Source organism: Anas acuta, chromosome 5, assembly GCF_963932015.1.
Source record: "Anas acuta chromosome 5, bAnaAcu1.1, whole genome shotgun sequence".
Lineage (NCBI taxonomy): Eukaryota > Metazoa > Chordata > Aves > Anseriformes > Anatidae > Anas > Anas acuta.
Genome location: NC_088983.1, coordinates 37740336 through 37761253, shown reverse-complemented (window position 1 = coordinate 37761253; position 20918 = coordinate 37740336). Strand labels below are relative to the sequence as shown.

General features: G+C 46.5%; 1 protein-coding gene and 2 long non-coding RNA genes across 4 annotated transcripts in view; 1 reads left to right on the top strand and 2 right to left on the bottom strand.

The window, feature by feature from the left end:
* The window catches only part of PLEKHH1 (pleckstrin homology, MyTH4 and FERM domain containing H1), a 48539-nt gene extending 42021 nt beyond the window's left edge, over positions 1 to 6518 (bottom strand). The window contains exons 1-2 of one of the 2 annotated variants that reach the window (XM_068684190.1): positions 6282 to 6518; positions 96 to 267 (exon numbers count right to left, since the gene is read on the bottom strand). In XM_068684190.1, coding sequence (XP_068540291.1) covers positions 96 to 221 — 126 coding nt within the window. In that variant the 5' untranslated portion in view covers positions 222 to 267; positions 6282 to 6518. Of the gene's footprint in view, positions 1 to 95; positions 268 to 6126; positions 6241 to 6281 lie in introns of those variants that run through there. The other variant, XM_068684191.1, reaches the window with a different exon arrangement.
* A 394-nt stretch (positions 6519 to 6912) lies between these two features.
* Positions 6913 to 10285, bottom strand: LOC137858182 (uncharacterized). Its single transcript, XR_011097553.1, has 2 exons — positions 9037 to 10285; positions 6913 to 7669 (listed from the first exon to the last, which is right to left on the bottom strand). It is a non-coding gene; the product is annotated as an uncharacterized lncRNA (long non-coding RNA).
* A 6181-nt stretch (positions 10286 to 16466) lies between these two features.
* Positions 16467 to 17670, top strand: LOC137858181 (uncharacterized). Its single transcript, XR_011097552.1, has 2 exons — positions 16467 to 16580; positions 16881 to 17670. It is a non-coding gene; the product is annotated as an uncharacterized lncRNA (long non-coding RNA).
* Positions 17671 to 20918: the final 3248 nt, after the last annotated feature.

Here is a 20918-nt window from a genome sequence, read left to right as displayed (position 1 = left end):
TACGGGTACAGTTTTACTCAATGGTTCAGCATTTAGGTATTTTTGCCTTCATGTCATAACTCAGTACAAAGTAGAAGAAGCAGTCACTGCCTCACCTTCTCAGCTAACAGTTCTCGGATCTTGCTTGCCTGCAAGCGGAATTTGAAGAGCTGAGACTCCAACGCGACGCATCGCTTTTGCCAGTCCGTGCAGCTGCCATTCTCCACTGCAAGTTCAGCCATTGTTCAGCTATCCACTTGGGATATCTCCTGAGGTGCTCTAGAAGTCCTAGAGAAGAGAAGGAGGGGAAAATAAATATATTTTTTTAGACTGGCAAACTTTTCATCCCTTGGGCCTAGTCTCCCTCAGTCCAGTCAACAGGACCCGTAAGAGAGCCCATTTATTCTGCAAGCAGAATCATAGAATGGTTGGGATTGGAAGGAACCTTAAAGATCATCTAGAGGTACTAATCCAAGTTACCTCTGCCAGAAGAGGCTCTTCTCTCTGCTGTAGCAGATAAATGGATCATACGACAGCTTCCTGATTTGCACTGGACAAGTCAGGCAGGTGAGCTGACCTTGCTAATGACCAGCACAGGGGTGATTACAGGCAGTGAGTTCAGGAGTAATTGCCCACATCGTTCTCCCAGCAGATTGAGAGAATGATGGCTTCTAGCTGATGAGCAGAGATGAGCCCCAGACAACAGCAATACCTTTCACAGGTACAGCTGCATTTGGGAGAAAACTTGCATCTAGAACCTGAAAGAGCAGCAATGCTTCCATGCAGCTACAGCATGTCCTACAGCCACTGCATTGTGGGGAGCACTCCATTAGAATCAGCTCACAACAGGAAACTAAGTTTTTGCCTCGCAAAAACAATTATAAATTAATGTTGGCACTACATTCAAAGACAGGGATGTTACAGATGAGCATATGCAAGCATTTAAACATACATAAGCCAGCAGTTAATGGATAACATAAATATTCAAATAAACTTTTACCTTTAAAGTGAGTAAATAATTTACTAATGCATCACACTGTGTATTCCACAAAGAGCCATCTTGCCATCCTTACAGGCCTGCTCAGCCTCTACCTATATACACGCACCAGAAGGATTTTCATTCCTGCCTCCTTTATACCATAACACTATGGCTGCAAACTTCCAAGTCACTAAAACTTTAGGCGTGGCTCAGGTCCCACATTCATTACAAATTTGAGACACCAGTGTCTTATCTCACACTGACTGGGAGAAGATGCAATATATGAGGTAACAGTTCATTTGTTCCAAATCCCTCACTACTTGATACAGTTAACCCATAGCACGCTGCATCTGATTTGTGGTTTCCCTCAAGAGTTCTTCTCCCCATCTGAAAACCCAGCCAGCTCTCCTCCTGTTAGCTCCAAGTCCTGCTCTCAGGGAAACGCAAGGCAACGCACGTGCTACTCAGCATTGGCAGTGGAGCAGGACAGAAGGTCTCAGGAAGGACTAGAGGAACTCTGCATTTTTTATTTTTTATTTTTAATATACAGCCCTCTCTGCACCCCCTTGGTGGCAGGAGGATCTGTGCTTTCCTAGTCAGCCAGCCAGCACCCTGGTTTTGTCACATTGCTCAATAGCCCTTTCCAACTTTGAACAGCCCCAAGTCCCAGCAGAACTCTTCTGCACCATTTCTGGATGAGGTTTCTACAACAGGACCTATACACAGAGATAAATAAATTCAGAAGAAACAGTTACGTGACCAGAACCTCAAGAAAGTTGTACCTTTCTCCTTCTAATACAGACTCTGGTTTAAAGTAAAACCTTTCCAACACAAGTGGTTTTTACATAGTGGCAAAGTCTCCTCTAGTTTGGGTGTATGGACCACCAAATCCTTTCCAACTGAGTTGTCTGGCAGTCTGCTGATGCATATCTAGAAAAATCTGCTGCTGTGCAAAAGCAACTTAAGGGAGAGGGGGGGAAAGGGGCAAGAGAAAACAGATTTGTTTCTTGACTAATCCTACCACTGTCTTGGGCAGAAGTCGTCTTTCATTAAGAGGTGACAAACTAACTGAGGAGAGCATCCTTCACAATAACAGCCTCTCTGTCTCAATCAGCTCCATCTCAGAGGTACTCAAGCACTGCACAGAGTCGAATAGAGAAAGCCTTTTGCATTGGAAGCACTGGACAGTTACTCAAGACACATTCAACTAAGATTATCCCTCTACATGCTGACACATTCCCAACTTCACTCTCCAGGAACACATTTAATGCTGAATTCCAGAAATACGTGATGGAAGGGACCTTTTGGGTTGAGCTAGGGCAAGTCTTATAAAATTAACCACAATGGAAAACCTGGAAGCTGTTTCCCCCCCCAAGTTCACAGACCTTTCATGCTCCTTTCCACTAAGGACATTTCTAGAACAATTCTGCCAGCAGGAAAATCTGAGAACTATGAACTAACACTCATACATCCAGCTCCACCTTTACCAGACCTGCTCCACCTGTGCCACAGAGAGAAGGCTCGCATGACTACAAGCATCAGCTGTCTGCCTTCAAACAGACTAAAACATACACATGCAGTGCACTTTGTTTCCTCATTTCAGCTTACCTTATTGTAACACAACACAAGAAGAGCTAGAAAGCAATCTCCATGCTTTGAGGTTCATTTTTACTGCAGCTAGCTTGAACACTTCAGTTTAGCCCAGTGCCCCCAGCCACTAGATACTCTTCCAGCGTCTGTCATCCTCCATTGTATCACTCTATTAAAACATGCAGAGATCCCAGCTGGGAACAAGCTAGGTCTGAAGACCAAACATGCAGTTCTACTCAAGTCCTTGTAGAAAGTGATATACAACTCCACAAACTGGAAGAAGCTACAGCTTTTGGAGTTGTTTCTATTTTCTTACTCAGTAACTGTTTAGAAGTTTCAGACACATTTTAAGAGACATGCAGGATGCACATAATGTGTCCTTAACCAAATTCAGGAGTCGGTGAGCACTCAGATTACAAACACCAGCTGAACGTGTGCATTCCCACAGCCAGCTGTACAACCCTACAATAACAAACATTTGCGAAGCCAAAACAGTCATTAGATCATCAGCTTCATCACAACACTGAAATCCATACTTCAGGACTTCGCACATGCTCACATGCAAACACTTTCCTGAACTGGGGCCAAAGTAACAGGCCAAGACTTGGGAGACAACAGTGAAGTCACTGCCTCACCGCCTGCACCTCTCCCTCTGCAGGGTGAGAAAGCTTTAGATGTCCCTCTGGTGGTGTACACCCCACAACACCTGGCTCATGTTTTGCAGGTAAAAGAGCTGAGCTTCAGGTTACCCTAAGTATACATAATAGCATAAGTTTACATAATACAGCAGGCCACTTAACTCCAAACAGCAAGCATGTAGCTGAATGAAGGGATACATATTATACCCCTTAGCTACAAACATGAGTGATGAGTTATTTTGTATACAGGTTGCTTTGTTCAGTAATAGAAAGTTTTCAGGCAGCCAGTTGCCTGCCTTGCCAATGATTTGTGAAACTGTTCTAGCTCGCAAGAGGGGCTTAAAACAGAGAAGGCAGACTTACTCAGTACTGCATTGCTGAAAGAGCTCTGCGACAGGAAGGAAGACCAGCATTCTCCAACCAGCACACCTACAGCTTTACAGAAACACAAGCCAGCCTTCTCCACAGTCCAGCACATCGATATAATCTCTAAGCCTGGTTAAATGCTGGCAAGGAACTAGGGCATCTTAGACACACTACACAGGGTTTCCGTCTCAGGTACTGATATTACCCGTTCTCAAGCCAAAAGAGCACTAGCTGTGAAAGGATGCTACAACACTAGGTGTTCTGGATGTGACACTTCAGCTCTCAAAATTCTTTTCTTTCATGCAGACATAAGGAGATTTTAGTCTTTATTCACAGAGTTTAAATCCAAAGAGAACATACAGTCAATGAACCTGATTTACCACACAGCTCATGCCAGAGCAAGAGTAACTTCCTCAGACAGTCCATCACTTGAAGAAACTGAAGTACCCAGTTCTGAGAAGTCCAAGACTGGGATAGATCAAATCAGTAAGCCTAGTTCCCTTCCACTGCTGGCAACAGCATCATATAATCCCTTTGGTAAATGAATGCAGCCATTTTGCTCCCACTCTTCCTGTTGTTCTAGAACCTCATCTCTCTGATGAGCCGCCTTCTAATTACCAGCATAACTATAATCAGAACCAGCTTGCATCTGTTCGTTCTTGCAAAATATTGCCCTTCAGCTTAACTAGTTTTCCCCATGTTTACCCCTTGGTGTATTTATAGATATCAAAAGCTTCACCTTAGAGACCCCATTTTGCAAGACTAGAGATAAGGAGCTCTTCTAGACTCTGAAGAAAGCCTTGCCCCTCTCCCCCTGCACCTGTTCCCACTTTAGCACAAACAATATGGAAGCTGCCTTTTGTCTTTCTCACTCCCCTTACAGACACAGGTGACCACAGCCACAGCTGGAAGGCAGCGTGCAGTCTCCAAGCCTTATGTATTGGTACTTTTCATTCTCCTAGGGAATATCACACCTGATTGCCTTTGCCTTTTTTACAGCCACACTGCACTGGTGGCCGATGTTTGCAGACAAGCCAACCCTACTAGAGCAAAGGAATCTGAGCTGGCCTTGCCTTCCAAGTGCCAGACGTGGGAACACGTGGGGGCCCACTGCAGTGATCCTGAAACAGATTAATTAAGTACAGGTCTGTGCCAGACCTCCACAAGATCAAGTACAATCCACTGCAAAATTTAACAAGTCCATGGTTATCCTGTAGTCAGTTACTATATTCCGATCTTCTTGTCCCCTGCTGTTTCTAAACAGTGGTCTCCCAGGCTTTGTGCACATTTTGTTACTAATTCTAATGGGTGATTTTGCTATATGACATTAGAGTTTATCCCATCTTTTACTAATCCCCCAAGTAATTTGACTCTTCTAGTAAAATACCTTCTAACAGACCCTCCCCATTACAGTGGTGTCACATTATCTTTTGTCAGTTCTTTGCTTATCTTCTTCTATTAATCTCCATTTCCTCTGCTTAAGCTAATCATTTCCCAATGTGTCATCATACCAAACCATTTCTAGAGGCCACAGATTAGATTTAAAGTTTGTTCTCTGTAGCAGAAAATGCACCTTTTCAGAGAAAGATGCTGTATCGTCCTGAAGCAATGTTTAACATCTCACATTCACCTTCACCCCCTGAATTGCAGCTTTCCTTCAAGCTTACTCTGAATTCTCAGTTTCTGTTAAATGCATCGTTCCTCCCCTCTTCACATCCTAAACATAAGCGGGCCATCCATACTTTGAGTTACAATCTCAACTTTGATTTGAAAGACTGACTTTAAATCCTTGCTCCCGCTGTTATCTCTAGGACTTGCCATTTCAAAACCACTCCCGCCTGCCCCCATGATTCTTAACCATCTTAATTGATTAAGGTTTTGGATATTTTTACATAATTTACATTTTATGTATTTTATACAGTTATACAAACAATATTTGTATTGTTATATCAAACTGATTCAACAATTGTGGTTTTTTTTTGTTTGTTTGTTTTCCTTTGGAATACAAAGAAATTGAGAAACTTGAGAAATTGAGAATACTTTCAGGTGCAGTGTTTTAGGGACATGGGAAACAAAAAGCAGCCACAACTCAGAAAAGCTGAGATCATCCCAACCTGATTCATAAATGCAGCCAGACACGCCCTGGAGAGCAGCCTGACTTTCTGAGCGTTACAGCAGACAGCTTCCAGTGAAGATAACGGGAGCTGCTCAGTCCTTAAAATGTTGTGGGGGAACAAAACACGAGAGGGGACCAGGCACTAAACGTAGGTGCGAGACTTCTGGTTGTGACTTGTAAGAGTAGGTTTCAATGAGCAGCGACAGCTCCGGCTCCAAACACCGTATCCAAGAGATACGTGAACGGAGTGCCCAAGGTGCAGTTCTGCTGAAGTTAACCCCCCCCCAGCGGATAAATCCCCCACCGGACAGTCACTTTTCCCCTCATTCCCCCCCGCCGCCCCAGCGCGGAGCACTCGGGAGCGGGGCGCTGCTCCCCGCACCTGCCGGTCCCCGCCCGCACACGGAGCCGCGCCGCGAGCCACCCCGCGCCCCCTGCCCCTCACGACCCCCTCTCACCCTCGGGGCCAGCGGCTCCGTCCAGCCACGGAGCTTTTTTCTTTGCCCCCTCCCAGCTCGCGGCTTGGGATGCGCGGAGCACGCGGCGGCTCTCCAGACAGACCCCTTCACCCCGGGCCGCCCCGTCCCGTCCCGTCCCCCCGCGCCGAGCTCACCGCGGGCGGGCTGCGGGCAGGTGCTCCTCGCCGCTCCGCTGCCGCCCAGCGCCCGGGCCGTGAGCGCCGGCCCCGCGGGGAGCGCAGGAACTGACATCAGCCGCCCCGGGCCCTTAATCCCCTCCCGGCAGCGGCGGCCGGGCAGGTGGGGCGGGCGGCGCCCCCTGCGAGGGAGGAGCCGCGCCCGCTCCCCGTCCTTGACCGCGGCCGCCCTCCGCGCCCAGCCCGAGGTGCTGCGGTGGGGCCGGGCTGCGGGCAGCTGCTCGGGGCGGCCCCCGGGGGCTGCCCCCTGAGGCGGGACAGGTGCCGCGGGGCCGCCATCTTGTGCCGGGCGCCTGGGGGCTGCAGCCACCCGCCTCGTCCCCGGGGCTGGGCGCCGCACTGCAGCCATCGCCGTGGTTTCGGGGCCGCTGTTCCCAAACCCTCCCCAGCCCAGGGTCACCCCAGCTGCTTTTGGCCGCACTCAGAGGAGCGGCCAGGTGGGGAGCTGGCAGCTGCCCCCCAGCAGTACCCTGCCTTCACCTGACGCAGAGCCCTGTGGGCTGGCGGAGCACCCCAGGGCCCAGCCAGAGCCCCTCGGTGAGCTGTAGGCAGCTCCAGGGCACGGGTTGGTGCTGGGATAGAGGTGGAAATCAAGTTAGTGTCGTAAGAGTTTCCCAGCTAGAAACACTCTCCTCACCATATACTTGGGCCACCTCTCACATAATATGGCTCAAAAGCACCAGCCTGTGGCTTCAGGCATTTCTAACAAGAGCTGCCAGCACATCAAATACTTTATTCAGTAACAGGGCCACCACTTACTGAGCTGCTTTACATTTAGCATTCCCTTACAGGAATACATACTGAATTACAGGAATACATAGTGACTTACAGGAATACATGGTGACTTACAGGAATACATGGTGACTTACAGGAACACATTGCATGTTTCTCACCATGAGCTGCCAACAGGGCTAACGAGGAAGGCCGGGCTGTGGTAGGAGTGCACAGGCCTGCTGCTGCCCTCTGCTGCAGGCAGCTCATTGCCTGCTCTGCCTGAGCCTCAGGTGGGAGTGGGGAAGACCTCAGCTAAACGGAGGCTTCAGGACCAAATGCTACCAAGGCTTTGTGCCTTAGACCAGCATGTTTCAAAGCAAAATGTAGTTCATTCAGATTTAGTATCTTGTTACTTATTCCATCATCAGGTGCATGACTTCTGCCGAAGGTGCTTTACAATTTTCTCTGTGAAGCTCTTCTCAGAGGAGATGCCTTGTTATCCAAATAAGCAGTCAGATTTGCAAAGATTCAGCAGGCCTTGCAGTTCCCTCAAGATTGTTTTGCCTGAGATTTCTCATCCATTTCCAGTGTCATGGGATTTTGGCTGAACGAAGCTGCCTTTTCCTTTCCAGCTACAAGACAAAGCATGCATTGCTGATCTGCTTCTGTCAGAGAGCAGGATAGCACTAGACAGAGATGGCCAGAGAGCCAAGTGGAGACAGGCAGAGAACTGAAAAGAAACAGGCATCTGGCAAGGAGACATCCCATTTGGCCAGCTGAGCAGGGACAGACAGGAATACAGGCAGAGGTGGTGCTGGCTGCTGTCACAGTGTCACCCAGAGAGATTTCTCCATCAATTCTCAGTACAAGGGATTCCCGTTGCCTGTAATCTGCAAGTTTTGTGTGTGCCTGCATTAATTATTACTCCCAATGATCAAAGAATTGTAATAAATAACCAGAACCAACGTGACTTGTGGCTCCCTATAGGTATTTCAGCAGGGCAAAAGGTAGCTTCAAGCTTCACAAAGTCCCCTCCTGAACTAAGGCTGACCAAAGACAAAATGGGGAAATGAGTTATTCCCTTCATCTTCTCTATACTGTTCCTGATTTCTTTCAGCCACACATGCAACTGGTGTTCCTTAATCTGAATTTTAGGAGGTATTTTTATTCTTCCTTTAAAGTCACTGGTCAAGTTCTCTCATTTGCACCAGCAAAGCCAACAGGATTGTATCACTGCCTGAAATGTCAATCCAGCCTTGAGTTTTTCCCAGGCATCGAAGCTTGACTGCCAGGACATTCCTCAGCCACTGAACTTTACACAAAGTACCTCCCCAAGAACTGCCTGCACACACCTCGCTTTAACTCCTGGAGTCCCAGAACCACATCAGCACTCACAGATCTGTGTGCTGCCGTTGCTTTAATGCAAATATTCTACAGTGCTATGCCTCCTTTCGCCTGCTGTCACTTCTGTTAATTAACAAAATTATTATTGACAAATGTTAATAATAATGTGCCTTCTTTTACATAATGCAAATAGAAAATTTGTTTTGACTTCAGAGAGAGGAGGTCCTAAGACCAGACAGCAGTATCGCACAGTTCCCGAGTGAGTTCCCTCAGCAGTTATCTTTAATATGTCTGCTCTAGCACTCTATGTCAGGTCTTCAAAATTTGCAGACAAATCATCCATCAAAAAAATAAAACTAAAAATAAAATAACATTTACTATAAACAGCAACTACCTTATTGACAAAACAAACTCTCTGGCAAGTCCAAGAGAACTAGCTTGGCACTGTTAGGCTATCGTTATCACAACACAAGCACGGACTGCTTTGTTAAGAGCACCTTATCTGAGATACCTAAATAGAAGGGCAAAAAGACACAAGAGAACTAGTTGTCAGAAGATTAGAGCAGAAAAAACTGTCTCTAGAAAATGAAGTTGTTATAGCTCCACAGGCAGGAGACAGCATTATGTTCCTGACACAGCGCTGCTGAAAACTTACCAAAGGGGCAAAGCCACCAGCCAGACCCAGTCCATGTGGGAGCCCCACTGAAGGCTCAGTCCTACACGAGGAAAACTTGCACAAAACGAAGCCAGTGCTGTGAAACATCTGTCTGAGGAACTTGTCCCTCGCCATTGGGAACTTAGGCTTCAGATAGTAGTTCTCTGAATTCCACCCAGGTTAGGGGCTTAAAGAAATTGGAAATGGCCTTTGTGCCTAGTTCCATTTCTCTGTTTCTTGTGGGCTTGCAGTGTGCTGACAGATGCAACACAGACCTGCAAACCTCTGCTTTGCTTCTCTTCTAATCAGCAGTGACAAGCTCATGCAGCAGAAAATAAAGAGACTGGCAGCTGTGCATCACCTCACTGCATTAACCAGTTGCTTGTGGGAGGACCCAGTGGGAGGGCCAGGAAGCCATCGCCTTCCACTACTGTATCAGCTGGGTTTGGTTGTGTGATGGTCATCTCGTCACACCTCACAGACGGGACATAAAGACCTTTGTGTGTTCTAGTCAAGCCAGAACTCCTGCTTGAGCAAGAGCATATGTCTTGTATACTCAGTCCTGACTGGCAGAGAGCAAAACAAAGCAGAATTCCCATTATCCTCAGGGAGTCATCCCGGGGTAACTCCAGTGTTAGTCTCAGATTTAATAGCTAATGCCTTGTTTCATCTCTGCATTTCTCCCATTTCAGCCTCCAAGTATCAGATTTCATTACGTCTTTTTCTGTTAGATTGAGACATCAACTATCACTTAAGTAGTCTGTGGAGAAAAGAAAAAAAGGCCTTTCTCTTCTATAAAATACAGATTTAACATCTTTCACAATAATTAATGTTTCCTTGTGCTTTTATCCTTGTAGTTTTATCTAGATCACAGATTAGATGAATGGAGTTTAAAAAGTAAATTTGGGGTTGTTGTCAGCATGCCTGCGTGTCCATGTCAAATTGCTATTGCAGGTGGGAGAAGAAAGGAGGACAGCACATGGGAGTCTTCAGGCTGAGGAGGAGGAAGGCAGTCCTTGCAAGCGTGTTTGTTTTGTGTGGTCTTTCGTGTCTGTTATTGGCTGGTATGCAGCCCATAAGGTTCTCACATACCACAGCGCTCTTTGAATCTTTTTCTGAGTCCAAGACTACAGAGGTTAATGCTGTGCAGGTGATGCCATACATGATGTATTTCACAGGAAAACTGTATCAGGCTCAGATGGCTGTGACTGTGCTAACAGAGCTGGCTCAACAGCACTTGGAAGGCTGAATGTTGCTGCCCCAAGGATGGGAGGCCTGCCAAGGAAAAGGAGGTATAGAAAGGGCAGGGAATGGAGGTGGGACAAGGTGCTAGGACGAATCAAGGAGAGCCCTGGAGAGCTGGACCTCCTATTCCCGCAGCCCCAGTGATGTGCGGGATGGTCACAGCTCTGCTGCTGCAAAGGGCAGTCCGTGTCCCTCGCCCCTACCTGAAGCAGCAGCAGGTCTGCCATCCCAGGAGTGCTGCACAGGCAAAGTAGGCAGCAGATTGTGGTCAGTTTGTTTCCTCATGTTTCCTGTGAAATGCCAAGATGATTCCAGAATCACAGTGCAAAAACCTACATTAAGGAAAGACACAAACCATGTGGGGAGCAGAGTACAGATTATAGATCACTGGTTTGAATTCAGGCCAAGTAAAAGAAATCAAAAACTGCTACCCTCTGACAAGCAGCAGCAGAGACAGCTATGTGGACAAACTGGTGATATCAGCCCAATTCTTAAATATGAGCTCTCTGAGGGACACATTTACTAGGACTGAGCGCTGAGGAGGCAATAGGGTGTGCTACATAGACTTCCCTTACTGCTGTCAGAGCTCTGCATCAACCCGTCACTGCAGACAGCTTCTCAGCAAACAGATTCAGACCAGATGGGATCGTGGGGAGTGAACTCACAAATGAACTCCCCTAGAGCTGTGAAAAGAATTGTTGGATGGGAAGGGTTTGGGTAGGCCAGGAGAAGGGGTATCCTTGTCCCCATACCCCTGTGGCAGAGCTGGCAGGAAAGTCCATTTCAGAATTGTTAAATCAATTCTTTCAGGAAAGAGGAAAGTGGGTCCCAGCTGGGACTTTGGGTGCTGACCTGAGATCTCAGCCCCAGGCAGCTGGGGCGGCTCTGTGGCCAGAGCAGGAGGGGCTGCACAGAACACAATGGGGTCCCCTCTCCACAACCGGCAGTTCGCTGGCTGGGAGCGGGGCAGAGAAGACACCCGTAAAGATGGGGCTGGTCTGTGGGAAGGGCTTTGGCTGCCTTCCCGGTCTTGCACTGAAGTGAGGCCTACAGCTGCCCGATGTCAGGATGGGGTGCGGAGGAACGAGGTTCCCCACTGCAGGACTCTGACTTGCTGACTCCTGCTGCTGGAAGCAGCGGGCGGGCTGTCCGACAGGGGTGCGGGAGGGAGGGAGGCTACTCTAGCTGGAGAGGTTTTTGGCTCCTTTCCTGGTCTCACACCGGAGCCAGGCACACAGCTCCCAGATGGTTGTGATCTCTGCTCTGGGATCTTTCAGGCCTGTCAAGGCGTTGCATAAAGGGAGGAATTATTTTGCTCCCGTGTGGGAGGTGGACATGCCAAGAGCCCCCACCGAGGTCCCTCCGCCTGCCTCTCCCAGGAAGGGTCACCTGCAGGTGAGCAGCCCCGGAGAAGGCTCCGTCTCTCCGCAGGCGAGATCCCCAGACAAAGTGCTCTGACAGCAGCAGTTGCTGAGCCTCCCTGGCATGGCTCTGCTCCTGCCGGTTCCCATGGTGATCCACAGAAAGAGCAGAAAAGCACTGATCTCTCTGGAAGACAAATGATAGGGTGTGATAATGCCAGTGGCTGTGGAGGAGGGGACAACCCTGCTTTTATGCTGTTACCCGAGTTCCCGGGGTCAGTCCTGGGGCTTACCCCACCAACTGGCAAGGAAAGCGCTGCTGTACCACCCCCAAAGGGATGGGAGCAAGCCAAAGCACTAGCCTCTGTTTATGTGCTGCCACAGCGAGCAGTCTGGTAGCGCTGTGACTTGGGAGGGGTTTGCAGGGAGTGCTGCTGGGGAACCCGGGCTGGGCCACCACGGGGTATTGCACACAGAGGAAGATGCACGCTGCCCTCTCCTCTGTCATGCCTAGAAACACACAGACAAAATCTCAAACTTTTCATCTTGGTCATAGAGGGAAATGTGTAAGGAACGAATTCCACAGTCCTTCCTGCACGGTATCATTTCACCAGGGCTTCACCCGCTGCCCTGCAGGTCCCAGCCTGCCCTTCTCTCCATCTCCAAAGCAGCAAGTGTTACTCTCACACTTCCCCACGCAGTCTGGAGGCACCTGCCTGATACCTGCCCATCCACTTGCGTACAGCCATTGCCAGGCAGCACAGCCTCCAGGAAGAAACGGCGTGGAGGGGATGGGCAGAGCGGTGTTTTTTCTGATAGGTATCATTTTTATGATGCAGTTAAAGATTTCCAGAGAATTCTAGAAGGACAGGGCGGTGATGGTGAAATTGATAAAGGATAAGATGGCTTTCAAACACAGCCAACAAGTGTCTTAAGAAGCAAACCTAATTTTGTGTGCTTCCACCTCTGGGCAAAACGTTCTTGGCTCGGTTTCAAAGGTGCAGGGAAATTCGAGGGTTGGGTGTCTCTGAGAACAGGTCTCAGTGCCTGCAAGAGGGTGACCAGAAAAAGGGGCAGTTTTGAAAATTTCATCTTAAATTGCATTGATTTTGTAACTACCAAGGAGCGTTCCCCGGCAGGGTCAGGGATTGACCTAGAACTTTTCATCCATGCCCTGCCTGAGGTAAAACTCCTTGTAAGAGCCGTCCACCAGCTTAGCCACAGATTTTGGCAGTGCTCAGATGTCACTGTGCTGACGGCTGCCATGCGAAAGACTTCCAGCCATTTCCTCACACTGTGCTTCCTTGTCCAGAGCCGTGTGATCTGCAAAGGACCTTCCAGAGACCAGGCCACGGCCCAGGATGGCCTCCCCTGCCCCAGGCAGCCCCCTCACCTCACCTCAGTCCCCGTGTAGGGGTGCTCTCTGCTCGGGTTGTCCCTCAGCAAGGGCTGGGCTCACGCCTGCTGCACTGCAACAAGCACACGGAGCTGAGGTTTGCCGGTTAGCCTTTGTTTCAAGTCTGCACAGCATCAGGTACCAGGCAGTAATTTGCAAAGCAAGCACACCCAGAGCTGAGTGCCAGGCCCTTCAGCCAGCCCAAAAAGCAGGTACAGACAGGTGTAGGATCACTCACTGGCTGCTGTTGGCTACATCACTTGCTCAGCAGTGCATGTGCAGAGACACACACGTATGAGATAGGTGCTAGCTCATTAACCTAAGGCAGTCAGTCCCTAATTATCATGTCAGATCTCCACTTAGGGGCGTGTGCTTTATCATGCTGATGAAGCAGAAGATACTCCAGAGCATCCTTGCCTCTTTTTTTGTGCTGACTAAGCACATGTTTGTGGTTACACACTTATGTGCTCTTGTCCTTGCATGGTAACTCTCCGACCTGGGCTCCCCCCGTGAGGTTATGGGCCTTGCTGAGAAGTTCTACAGTCCTCTCCTTTCTCCATATTTAGGTTAAGGAAATATTCAATATTACTACTTTTCATTGTCATGATATGTTGGGGTCGCTGACATGTATTTTCTCCAAAATCCCAAGCACTCAGGTAACCATTGTACCTTAAGGCAGCACACAATCATAATAGGCAAAAATACAAACACCACAAACAAGTGTTTCAGCCACTCAGAATTAGGTAACTGTGAGGTCAACTGTGAGAAGTCAGTTCCGCTATTCTGCTTGACCTCTTAAGCCAGTTTATGGAGCTGTTCAATTTTCTCTTTGACTAGTCTGACAGATTGAAACAACTCCTTTCACTTTAACTGCCACATGAGTGTGAAGCAGGATGATTTATGGTCCTTCCCACTCTTCCTGTAAAGGTTTATCTTTCCACATTTGTTTTTTTACCCAGTGTTCAGGTTGGAATGGATGCACAGGGGCATCCAATGGAACCAGTAATCATTCCTGTATATCTGTGGTATAATGGTATACAGAAGGTGTCTAAGATCCCATACTGAAAAAAATAAATATCTATATATCTATATCTTCCTCAGATGTTGTCATCTGGAGAATGTGGGGGTTAGATCCCACTGTGTATGTCTTTCGTTATGTATGGCTCTCGGGTCCTGCACAGACCTATACTCTATACTGTTTAGTTTCTTTACTGGTGTATTGGGGTAATAAAGTTGGACTGGCCTTCTCAAATTAATCATACCATAGAAACTTGTCTACCAATAGCTCTAATCCTCTTGCTGCAAAACTGACGCGATATTGGGGTACCCATAAAGGCATTGCTCTCAGCTTTAACTCAGTCTGGACTGGGGATGCGTTTTTTACTTTCTCATGTTGCGTTCCTGTCCAAACTAACAGAGTTATTGTGTTTAAAACCTCTTCAAGTACCTGCTGGTCCCCTCCTGGCTCTAACCAGAAGGTAAATTTGGACTTTCCAAGAGTTTTCAGTTAGAACCTTAACTTTTACCTTGTCTGTGACAAAACTCACTTGGGATTTAATTTTCACAGTAAGTCTCTTCCGAGCAAAGGGAGAGCGCACTCAAGCATATATAAAACTGGTGTGTCAACATTCTTCCCCCAATTTTACAGTCCATCAGCTGCAGGAGCGGTCTTTTACAGTTTGTCACTACAGAATTAGTTGCACCACTGTCTAAAAGGAAATTGATGGTGTCTCCCCCAAACTTAAAAGGAACCAGGACATCTGGTTCCTTTTATTTTATTATTTACTGGAATTTCATCCCTTGGTCCCCGTCATTCTGACTCCAAATCTTCCAACATAATCAAATGATGCTCCTCACTGCCTCTGTTCAGCTCCTTTTTCTTTTCCAGCACACACTCATTTTTCCAGTGCCCCTCTTCCCTGCACCAGGCATGTTGGTTGGAGCCTATGGGTTTACTCCTTCCTGCCCCCCCTCCTTTGTCCACGTCCTCAACCTTCTCAAAATCATCTTCTATATCCACCTCTGCCTCTCCCCTGAGTTCCTTTCCCTTCTACAATAGCTGCTGCCAAAAGTAATGCCTACAGCTTAATTTTTTCTATCTCTTTTTGCACCTCGCAATCATTATAAACTTTGTGTGCAATTTCAATTAGCTGAGAGACTGACATTCCCCCAGCCCAATCTACCTTCTACATTTTTTCCCTAATGTCTGGAGCAGATCACACGATAAACTGCATGTTAAACGTTCTCTTATTGGCCTTATCATCTGGGTCCAGATCCATTTTCTCACCATTTCACAGAGGCGTTTGAAAAAAGCAGGTGGGCTCTCATCTGGCAGACCTCATAGAGTTTAGAGGCATTTTTCATTTTTGATGCCTCACGTTGAATCCCAGAAAGGATTACTTACTGGTACTGCTTTACCAACCCTCAGCCTCTGCCAGTATTTGGGTCCCCCTCAGGGTCTCTCTTAATCGGTACCAATGCTGCTACCTCCTCCCAGGGGAACCTCTGCCTTGCCTGTGCCTGAGCTTTTTCCAGAACCATTCTCCTTTCCCCTGCAGTCAGAACGGTGTTTAATAAAGCTCACATGTCTGCCCAGTTAGCATGATACTTGCAAATAATTGGTGCATCCCCTGCGGATTATCCCTAGAAGGCCCAGCTGACTGTTTCCAGTTCAGCAAGTCTGATGTAGTGAATGGTACATGAACAAAAACAGGCTTCCCCAATGATCCTACAGCCTGCCTCAACAGGGTTTGGATAACTGGCCTTCCCTGTTTGGGATGGCAGGCAATTGGGCTAAAATTTATGCTGCTTCTGTTTGAATCAGTTGATTCGTTTAGGGGAGATAACACGACCCCTGAACTTGGGGAGGCATCTTGTACTTCCCTTGCAGGGCTCACAGGTAAGCTTCCCTGCCCGGGTGACAGCAGGGGTACAGAGCCTTGGCTTCACCTACCGAGCCAACTAAGGAGGGCTTACAGGTTACCAGCCTGGTTCTGCCACACCATGGGATCTATGTGGGAGACTGACAGAGAACTTAAACCTGCCCCTCTTCACTAAACCCATATATGATGAAGGGTGCCCTCACCAGCCCACTGGATCCCCCCATGTTAGCAGGGGACCTCTACAAGCATCGTACCGCTGTGCCACCCGTCGACTCCAGGTTGGTGGAGGGCTGAGACCAGACCAGTGATAAAGTCCCTTACTTGTGGTTACACTGCTGCGTCCTTGTCCTTGTATTTTAACTTTTTGTCCTGGGTTGGCAACGCTTGTGCCCTCAGAACCACACACAGAACAACAGCTGATTAAAACAGCCCGAGTAGTGCCAACAATTAACCCAGCTGGGAGCTTCTGTAAAGGATGTCACAGGGTAATTTTAATTATTGCTTAATTAGTGCTAATTGCCCACAGCAGAAGGCCAGAGCTCAGCCTTCAAATGCTTGGTTGGCCAGGCAGCACAAGCTCTTGCCACTCAGGAAACCCCAGCCATGGGCACTGTGAGGAGCAGGATTTGCCCTTGGCTATCGTGATGGTGGTAGTAGTGGGTGAGTGAAACTCGGGTGTTCTTCTGGAGCAGAGAGAGGACGTGCTATCTGTGTAATCGAATAGAGCCTACTATAATCGTATAGAGCCCGCTGTGTTGTAAAGATGAGCGTGTTACACGAGACCACGGCCAGCCGCAGGAGCCCCCCCAGCGCCCTTCCCGCGCTGCTCCCTGCCAGGCCCCAAGGCTCCTGGCCGCCTGTGCTCTGGCGCCACCTGCTGGCCGCTGGCGGGGGCGCTCCCCGCGGGACTAGGGGCGGTTTTTGTACTGTTTTAAGGTCTTTTTCTAAAATGTTTTACAGCGGGAAGCTCTGTGGAGGCCTCGTTCTACATAGAAATGCTCCAGCGCACAGCATTTAATTGGATCCCGTGAAGGACTTCTATAAGCTATGAGCTGTGCCTCCTTTGCATTGTGTTCCTTCTCTGGCCCAAGCTCTGTGGCAGTTGTTTTAGGCCCTCTGCTAATTACAGATAATAAAGACTTTTCTTCAATTGAAATAGAAAAGAAACCCTGTGAGCTACACCCCTGCTGTTCCTGGCCATACAACTCTGAGGAGAAACGCTCTATAAGTGGCTGTAGGTTAGTTATGTGCCCTAGGCCTCGGTGCCAAATCACGCCTCTGAGAAACAGTGCACACACTGTGGTGTGGTCCTGACTCAGGGGGCACCTGGCCACTTGTTCCTAAAAATCAAATAAACATTGTATGGCTTATAAACATATGAGGGTTGTACAGGAGAGTAGGGAATGGCCTTCCTAGGGCGATGGTTGCATTCCTTAGCTGTAGTCAGTTCAGGCATTACTTCAAAGAACCAGTTTTCTCTTTGGTGCAAAGTCACTGAACACCTCTAGACTTGTTTCTAATTTTGGCTAAAGCTGGATGTAACCCACTCCCAGCCTCACAATAGGTCAAAATTCAAGCCTGATGTTTCTGTACAAGATTGTTGTCTCTTCTCAGCCTTGACTTATTAGCCCGTGTAAAAAAAAAAAAAAAAAAAAAAAAAACATTAGAACTTATCATTTACATTTGCCAAAGATTACTTGGCTTCTCAGGAGACACCAGAGGAAATTAAATATATCAAACGTTTTAAAAATTAAGATCTTTAATTTTGATCCAGTAAAAAAATATTTTGTTAATGTGTGATTCTTCTAGCAAGTAAAAGTAATACTGCTATTACCACAAGAAAGAGTTCTTTTGCTTTTAAATTTGAGAAAGCTTTTGTTCTTAGGCTTGTAGCTTTAGCTTCACAAAGCAGAATATTGTACCCAGATTTCTACAGTCTTTGAAATTAGTGCCTACAGTTTACAGTCTGGGTTTATTTTTGCTGGATTTATATTTAAGGTAAACCTGCTGTCATAAAAGAGTATTCTTTGAATAGTAGGCATGTAGGCAAAAAAGGAGAGAAGATTCAGGGCATCTTCCACCTGCACAGGATCAGGCAAAATCCCACTGCTTGCAGGAGGTTATGCTCACAAGGGTTTGTGATTGTTAATGTTTCTCAGCTTCCACAGAGGAGAGAGACCACAGGTTTTGGATAGCAGCAGCTGTGTTCCTCTTGCAGGCTCATATTCATTCCTCCCAGAGACCAAAAATCTCTGGGAACTGTCCTGAATTTCCAGTAGCTGTTTACTCCATTATCACAAAATCGATCACAGATGGTGCTTTTGATTCTGGCAGGTTGGAAAAATAATCTCTTGGCTTACATCCTGAGCACATTTGATCTGGACTCACTGAGTGGAGTCGTGACAGTCAGTCATCTTGTCATTGACAGAGAAATACTCTCCTGACTGCAGCTAAATTTTGGGCCAGTATGAACATTTTCCTTTAAATAGCAAACTTCAGCCTTAAATAGTTACACTTTGCCCTTGCTGTTTGGCTCTCTTGCATACCAAAGACTTAGCTCTTAGCAACATGAAATCCCATCCTAATTAGCTTCTGTTTAACAATACCACTTTGTACCAGTCTCAGAATGCTGAGCTCCTTCTATTCTGGGGCTACAGAGGAAGGGAATATTTCATTTCAAGCCTAATGCAGTTCAAGACTTTTTCTGTGATTTTTTTTTTTTTGAAGTGTAAAGTAGTCCTTTATGTTAAACCTTAACCACTCTATGAGTAAAAATCACATTCAAGAAATAAAAGGCTATTAACCAAACATAGCCCAGTGTAAGGGCACAAATAAGTTCTGGAAAATTCTGCATTAAGCTGACATAAATGGTTCATGCTAGTCATAAAACTGGTGTGTAAATGGTCAGGTGGTATAATTAATTATAATTTGATACTCAACTAGAGAGAAAAATGTGTATTGCTTAACTGCTGGGGAGGCAATAAGCATTTATGAAATAGAGCGACTCTCACACATGCAAGTAAGCCATCTTTTGCATTTGAACCAATGCTTCCAACACCACCCAAAAGCTTTGGTACCAGAAGTATCTCTGTTTAAGACAACTCTTGAGAAGTATGGTCTTGACATACCTGACCCTATATCTCAAACAGATATGCTAATGTTGCAGTGAGACATTAAACTATTTGCTGATGATAAAACTTCCATTAGTTATGGAGCTGCTTATTTCATTCATTGATAAGCAGGGTTTGTGAACATATAAACGAACAAACATCAAAGAGAAAGTAATAAGAGACCTTACACTGAACCATTAGGAACATTGTCATGAGTGTGTGGCTATCTGAATATTTAGGAGTGGCTTTTTTTAAAAATGCAGACCTGGAGAATCATTTGCAGAAAGCCTCAAGAGCCATGTACCTCCCTAGAATAAAAAATAAACAAGGTGACACAGGAAGATCTGCCCACCATAAATGCTTTAAGATTAAAGGTTAAAGATGATCATTCATACACGCAGTTTTGTATTTGGTCCACTTCTTATGCTACTATAAATATTTTTCTCATCTTATACGAAAACGCCTGGATTCCACTAAAGTCTCTTATCTGCAGCTATTTGAAGACATGTAGAGTGACAAGGCAGAACTGTTTTTTTGGTTTTTTTTTTTCATCCCTTCAAGAAAACTATTTATGATCTGTTTCACTTGCTATCCTTGGAACTTTGACCTAATTCCCATCCCACAAAGCTGTTACCCAGGACAACATTATCCTTAATAATGAAGATACCGAGTTTCTGTACTTTGTGAAGTTGTGCAACCAGCATGTTCATATTCTTTGAAATAAGATTTTGTATCTTCTAAAGTGAACAAAAGAGTTCCTTCTTGAAATGGGTTTGGTGCCTATTTTAAAGGAAAAACTCCACAATCATGTGACGCATTCCTATCACTGTAGGTAACTATAAAGCAACCTGAAAAAAACCTTGCTAAAAAACCTTTGCTGAGATAAACTTAAGATTGGAAGTTTGAGTTGATATTGGAGCCTCTGTAAAGTGGCTTAGTCTTGGTCCTGAAATATAATATCCAGCAAAGCTTTATTTTTCAGATCCTTCTGCCCATAAAGCCCTGGAGGCAGGGACTGCAATTTGTTGGGATAATTCCAGCATGCCTTGGTTTTTCAAACTCAGTGGCATGTAAGGTGCAGGTAGGAAACATACATCAGCAGAACCCTTGACCTCCTGCTCTGTGGGGATGACAGACAGCTATGTAGAGCCACTAAATTTACCTCAGATGGTAGAGCTAAAGAACCGTGTGCTTAGTTGGAACTGGGGTCTGAATAAGGGCTAGCTGGTGGAGGTTCCTTCCAGATAAGATTGTTGGAAATTATCCAGTGTCACAGAGAAGGTTATATTAGCTCTTCTAAGCATCTGTACTTTTTTTCATGTAATTACTGTTGGATATACAGATATCAGCATGGACAAATGTCTGTTTTGAGTCTGTGAGATTTTTCTCTACCTCTGCCATCCAGCAGGTGGGAGGAGATCAACACAGTGAAATATAGGGTACCGAATGGATTGTTCCCTAGGGACACCTGATTCGCTTGTGCACATCTCCTCAGGGCATATCCAATTGCTCTAATTTTCATACAATTATCCACCAGCCTCAGGGAACACGACAGCACTATTTTTTACTCCCTTGGAAAGAAAGGAGTTGGGTATCACAGTGTTAATATTCATGAACCACAACGAAGGGCCCCTACGCTTGCCACATAAACTGCCCAGCAATGTTTACACCTAGAAATTGCCAGCTGGGGTTACAGGACTGCTGTTGGTAGGTGGAAGCAGCATAGGTATTGACTCATCTATCTGCATCTTTTCACTTTCTTCAGCTGTTTTAGATGTTTCAAAGGTTACTTCTGTGAGCATAACTTCTTGTGATGTCCGGAAGGCACTGTTCTGGTATACCAAAAATGTCCTGGAAATAGATTATTTGCACAAGTCTAGTGGAGTTA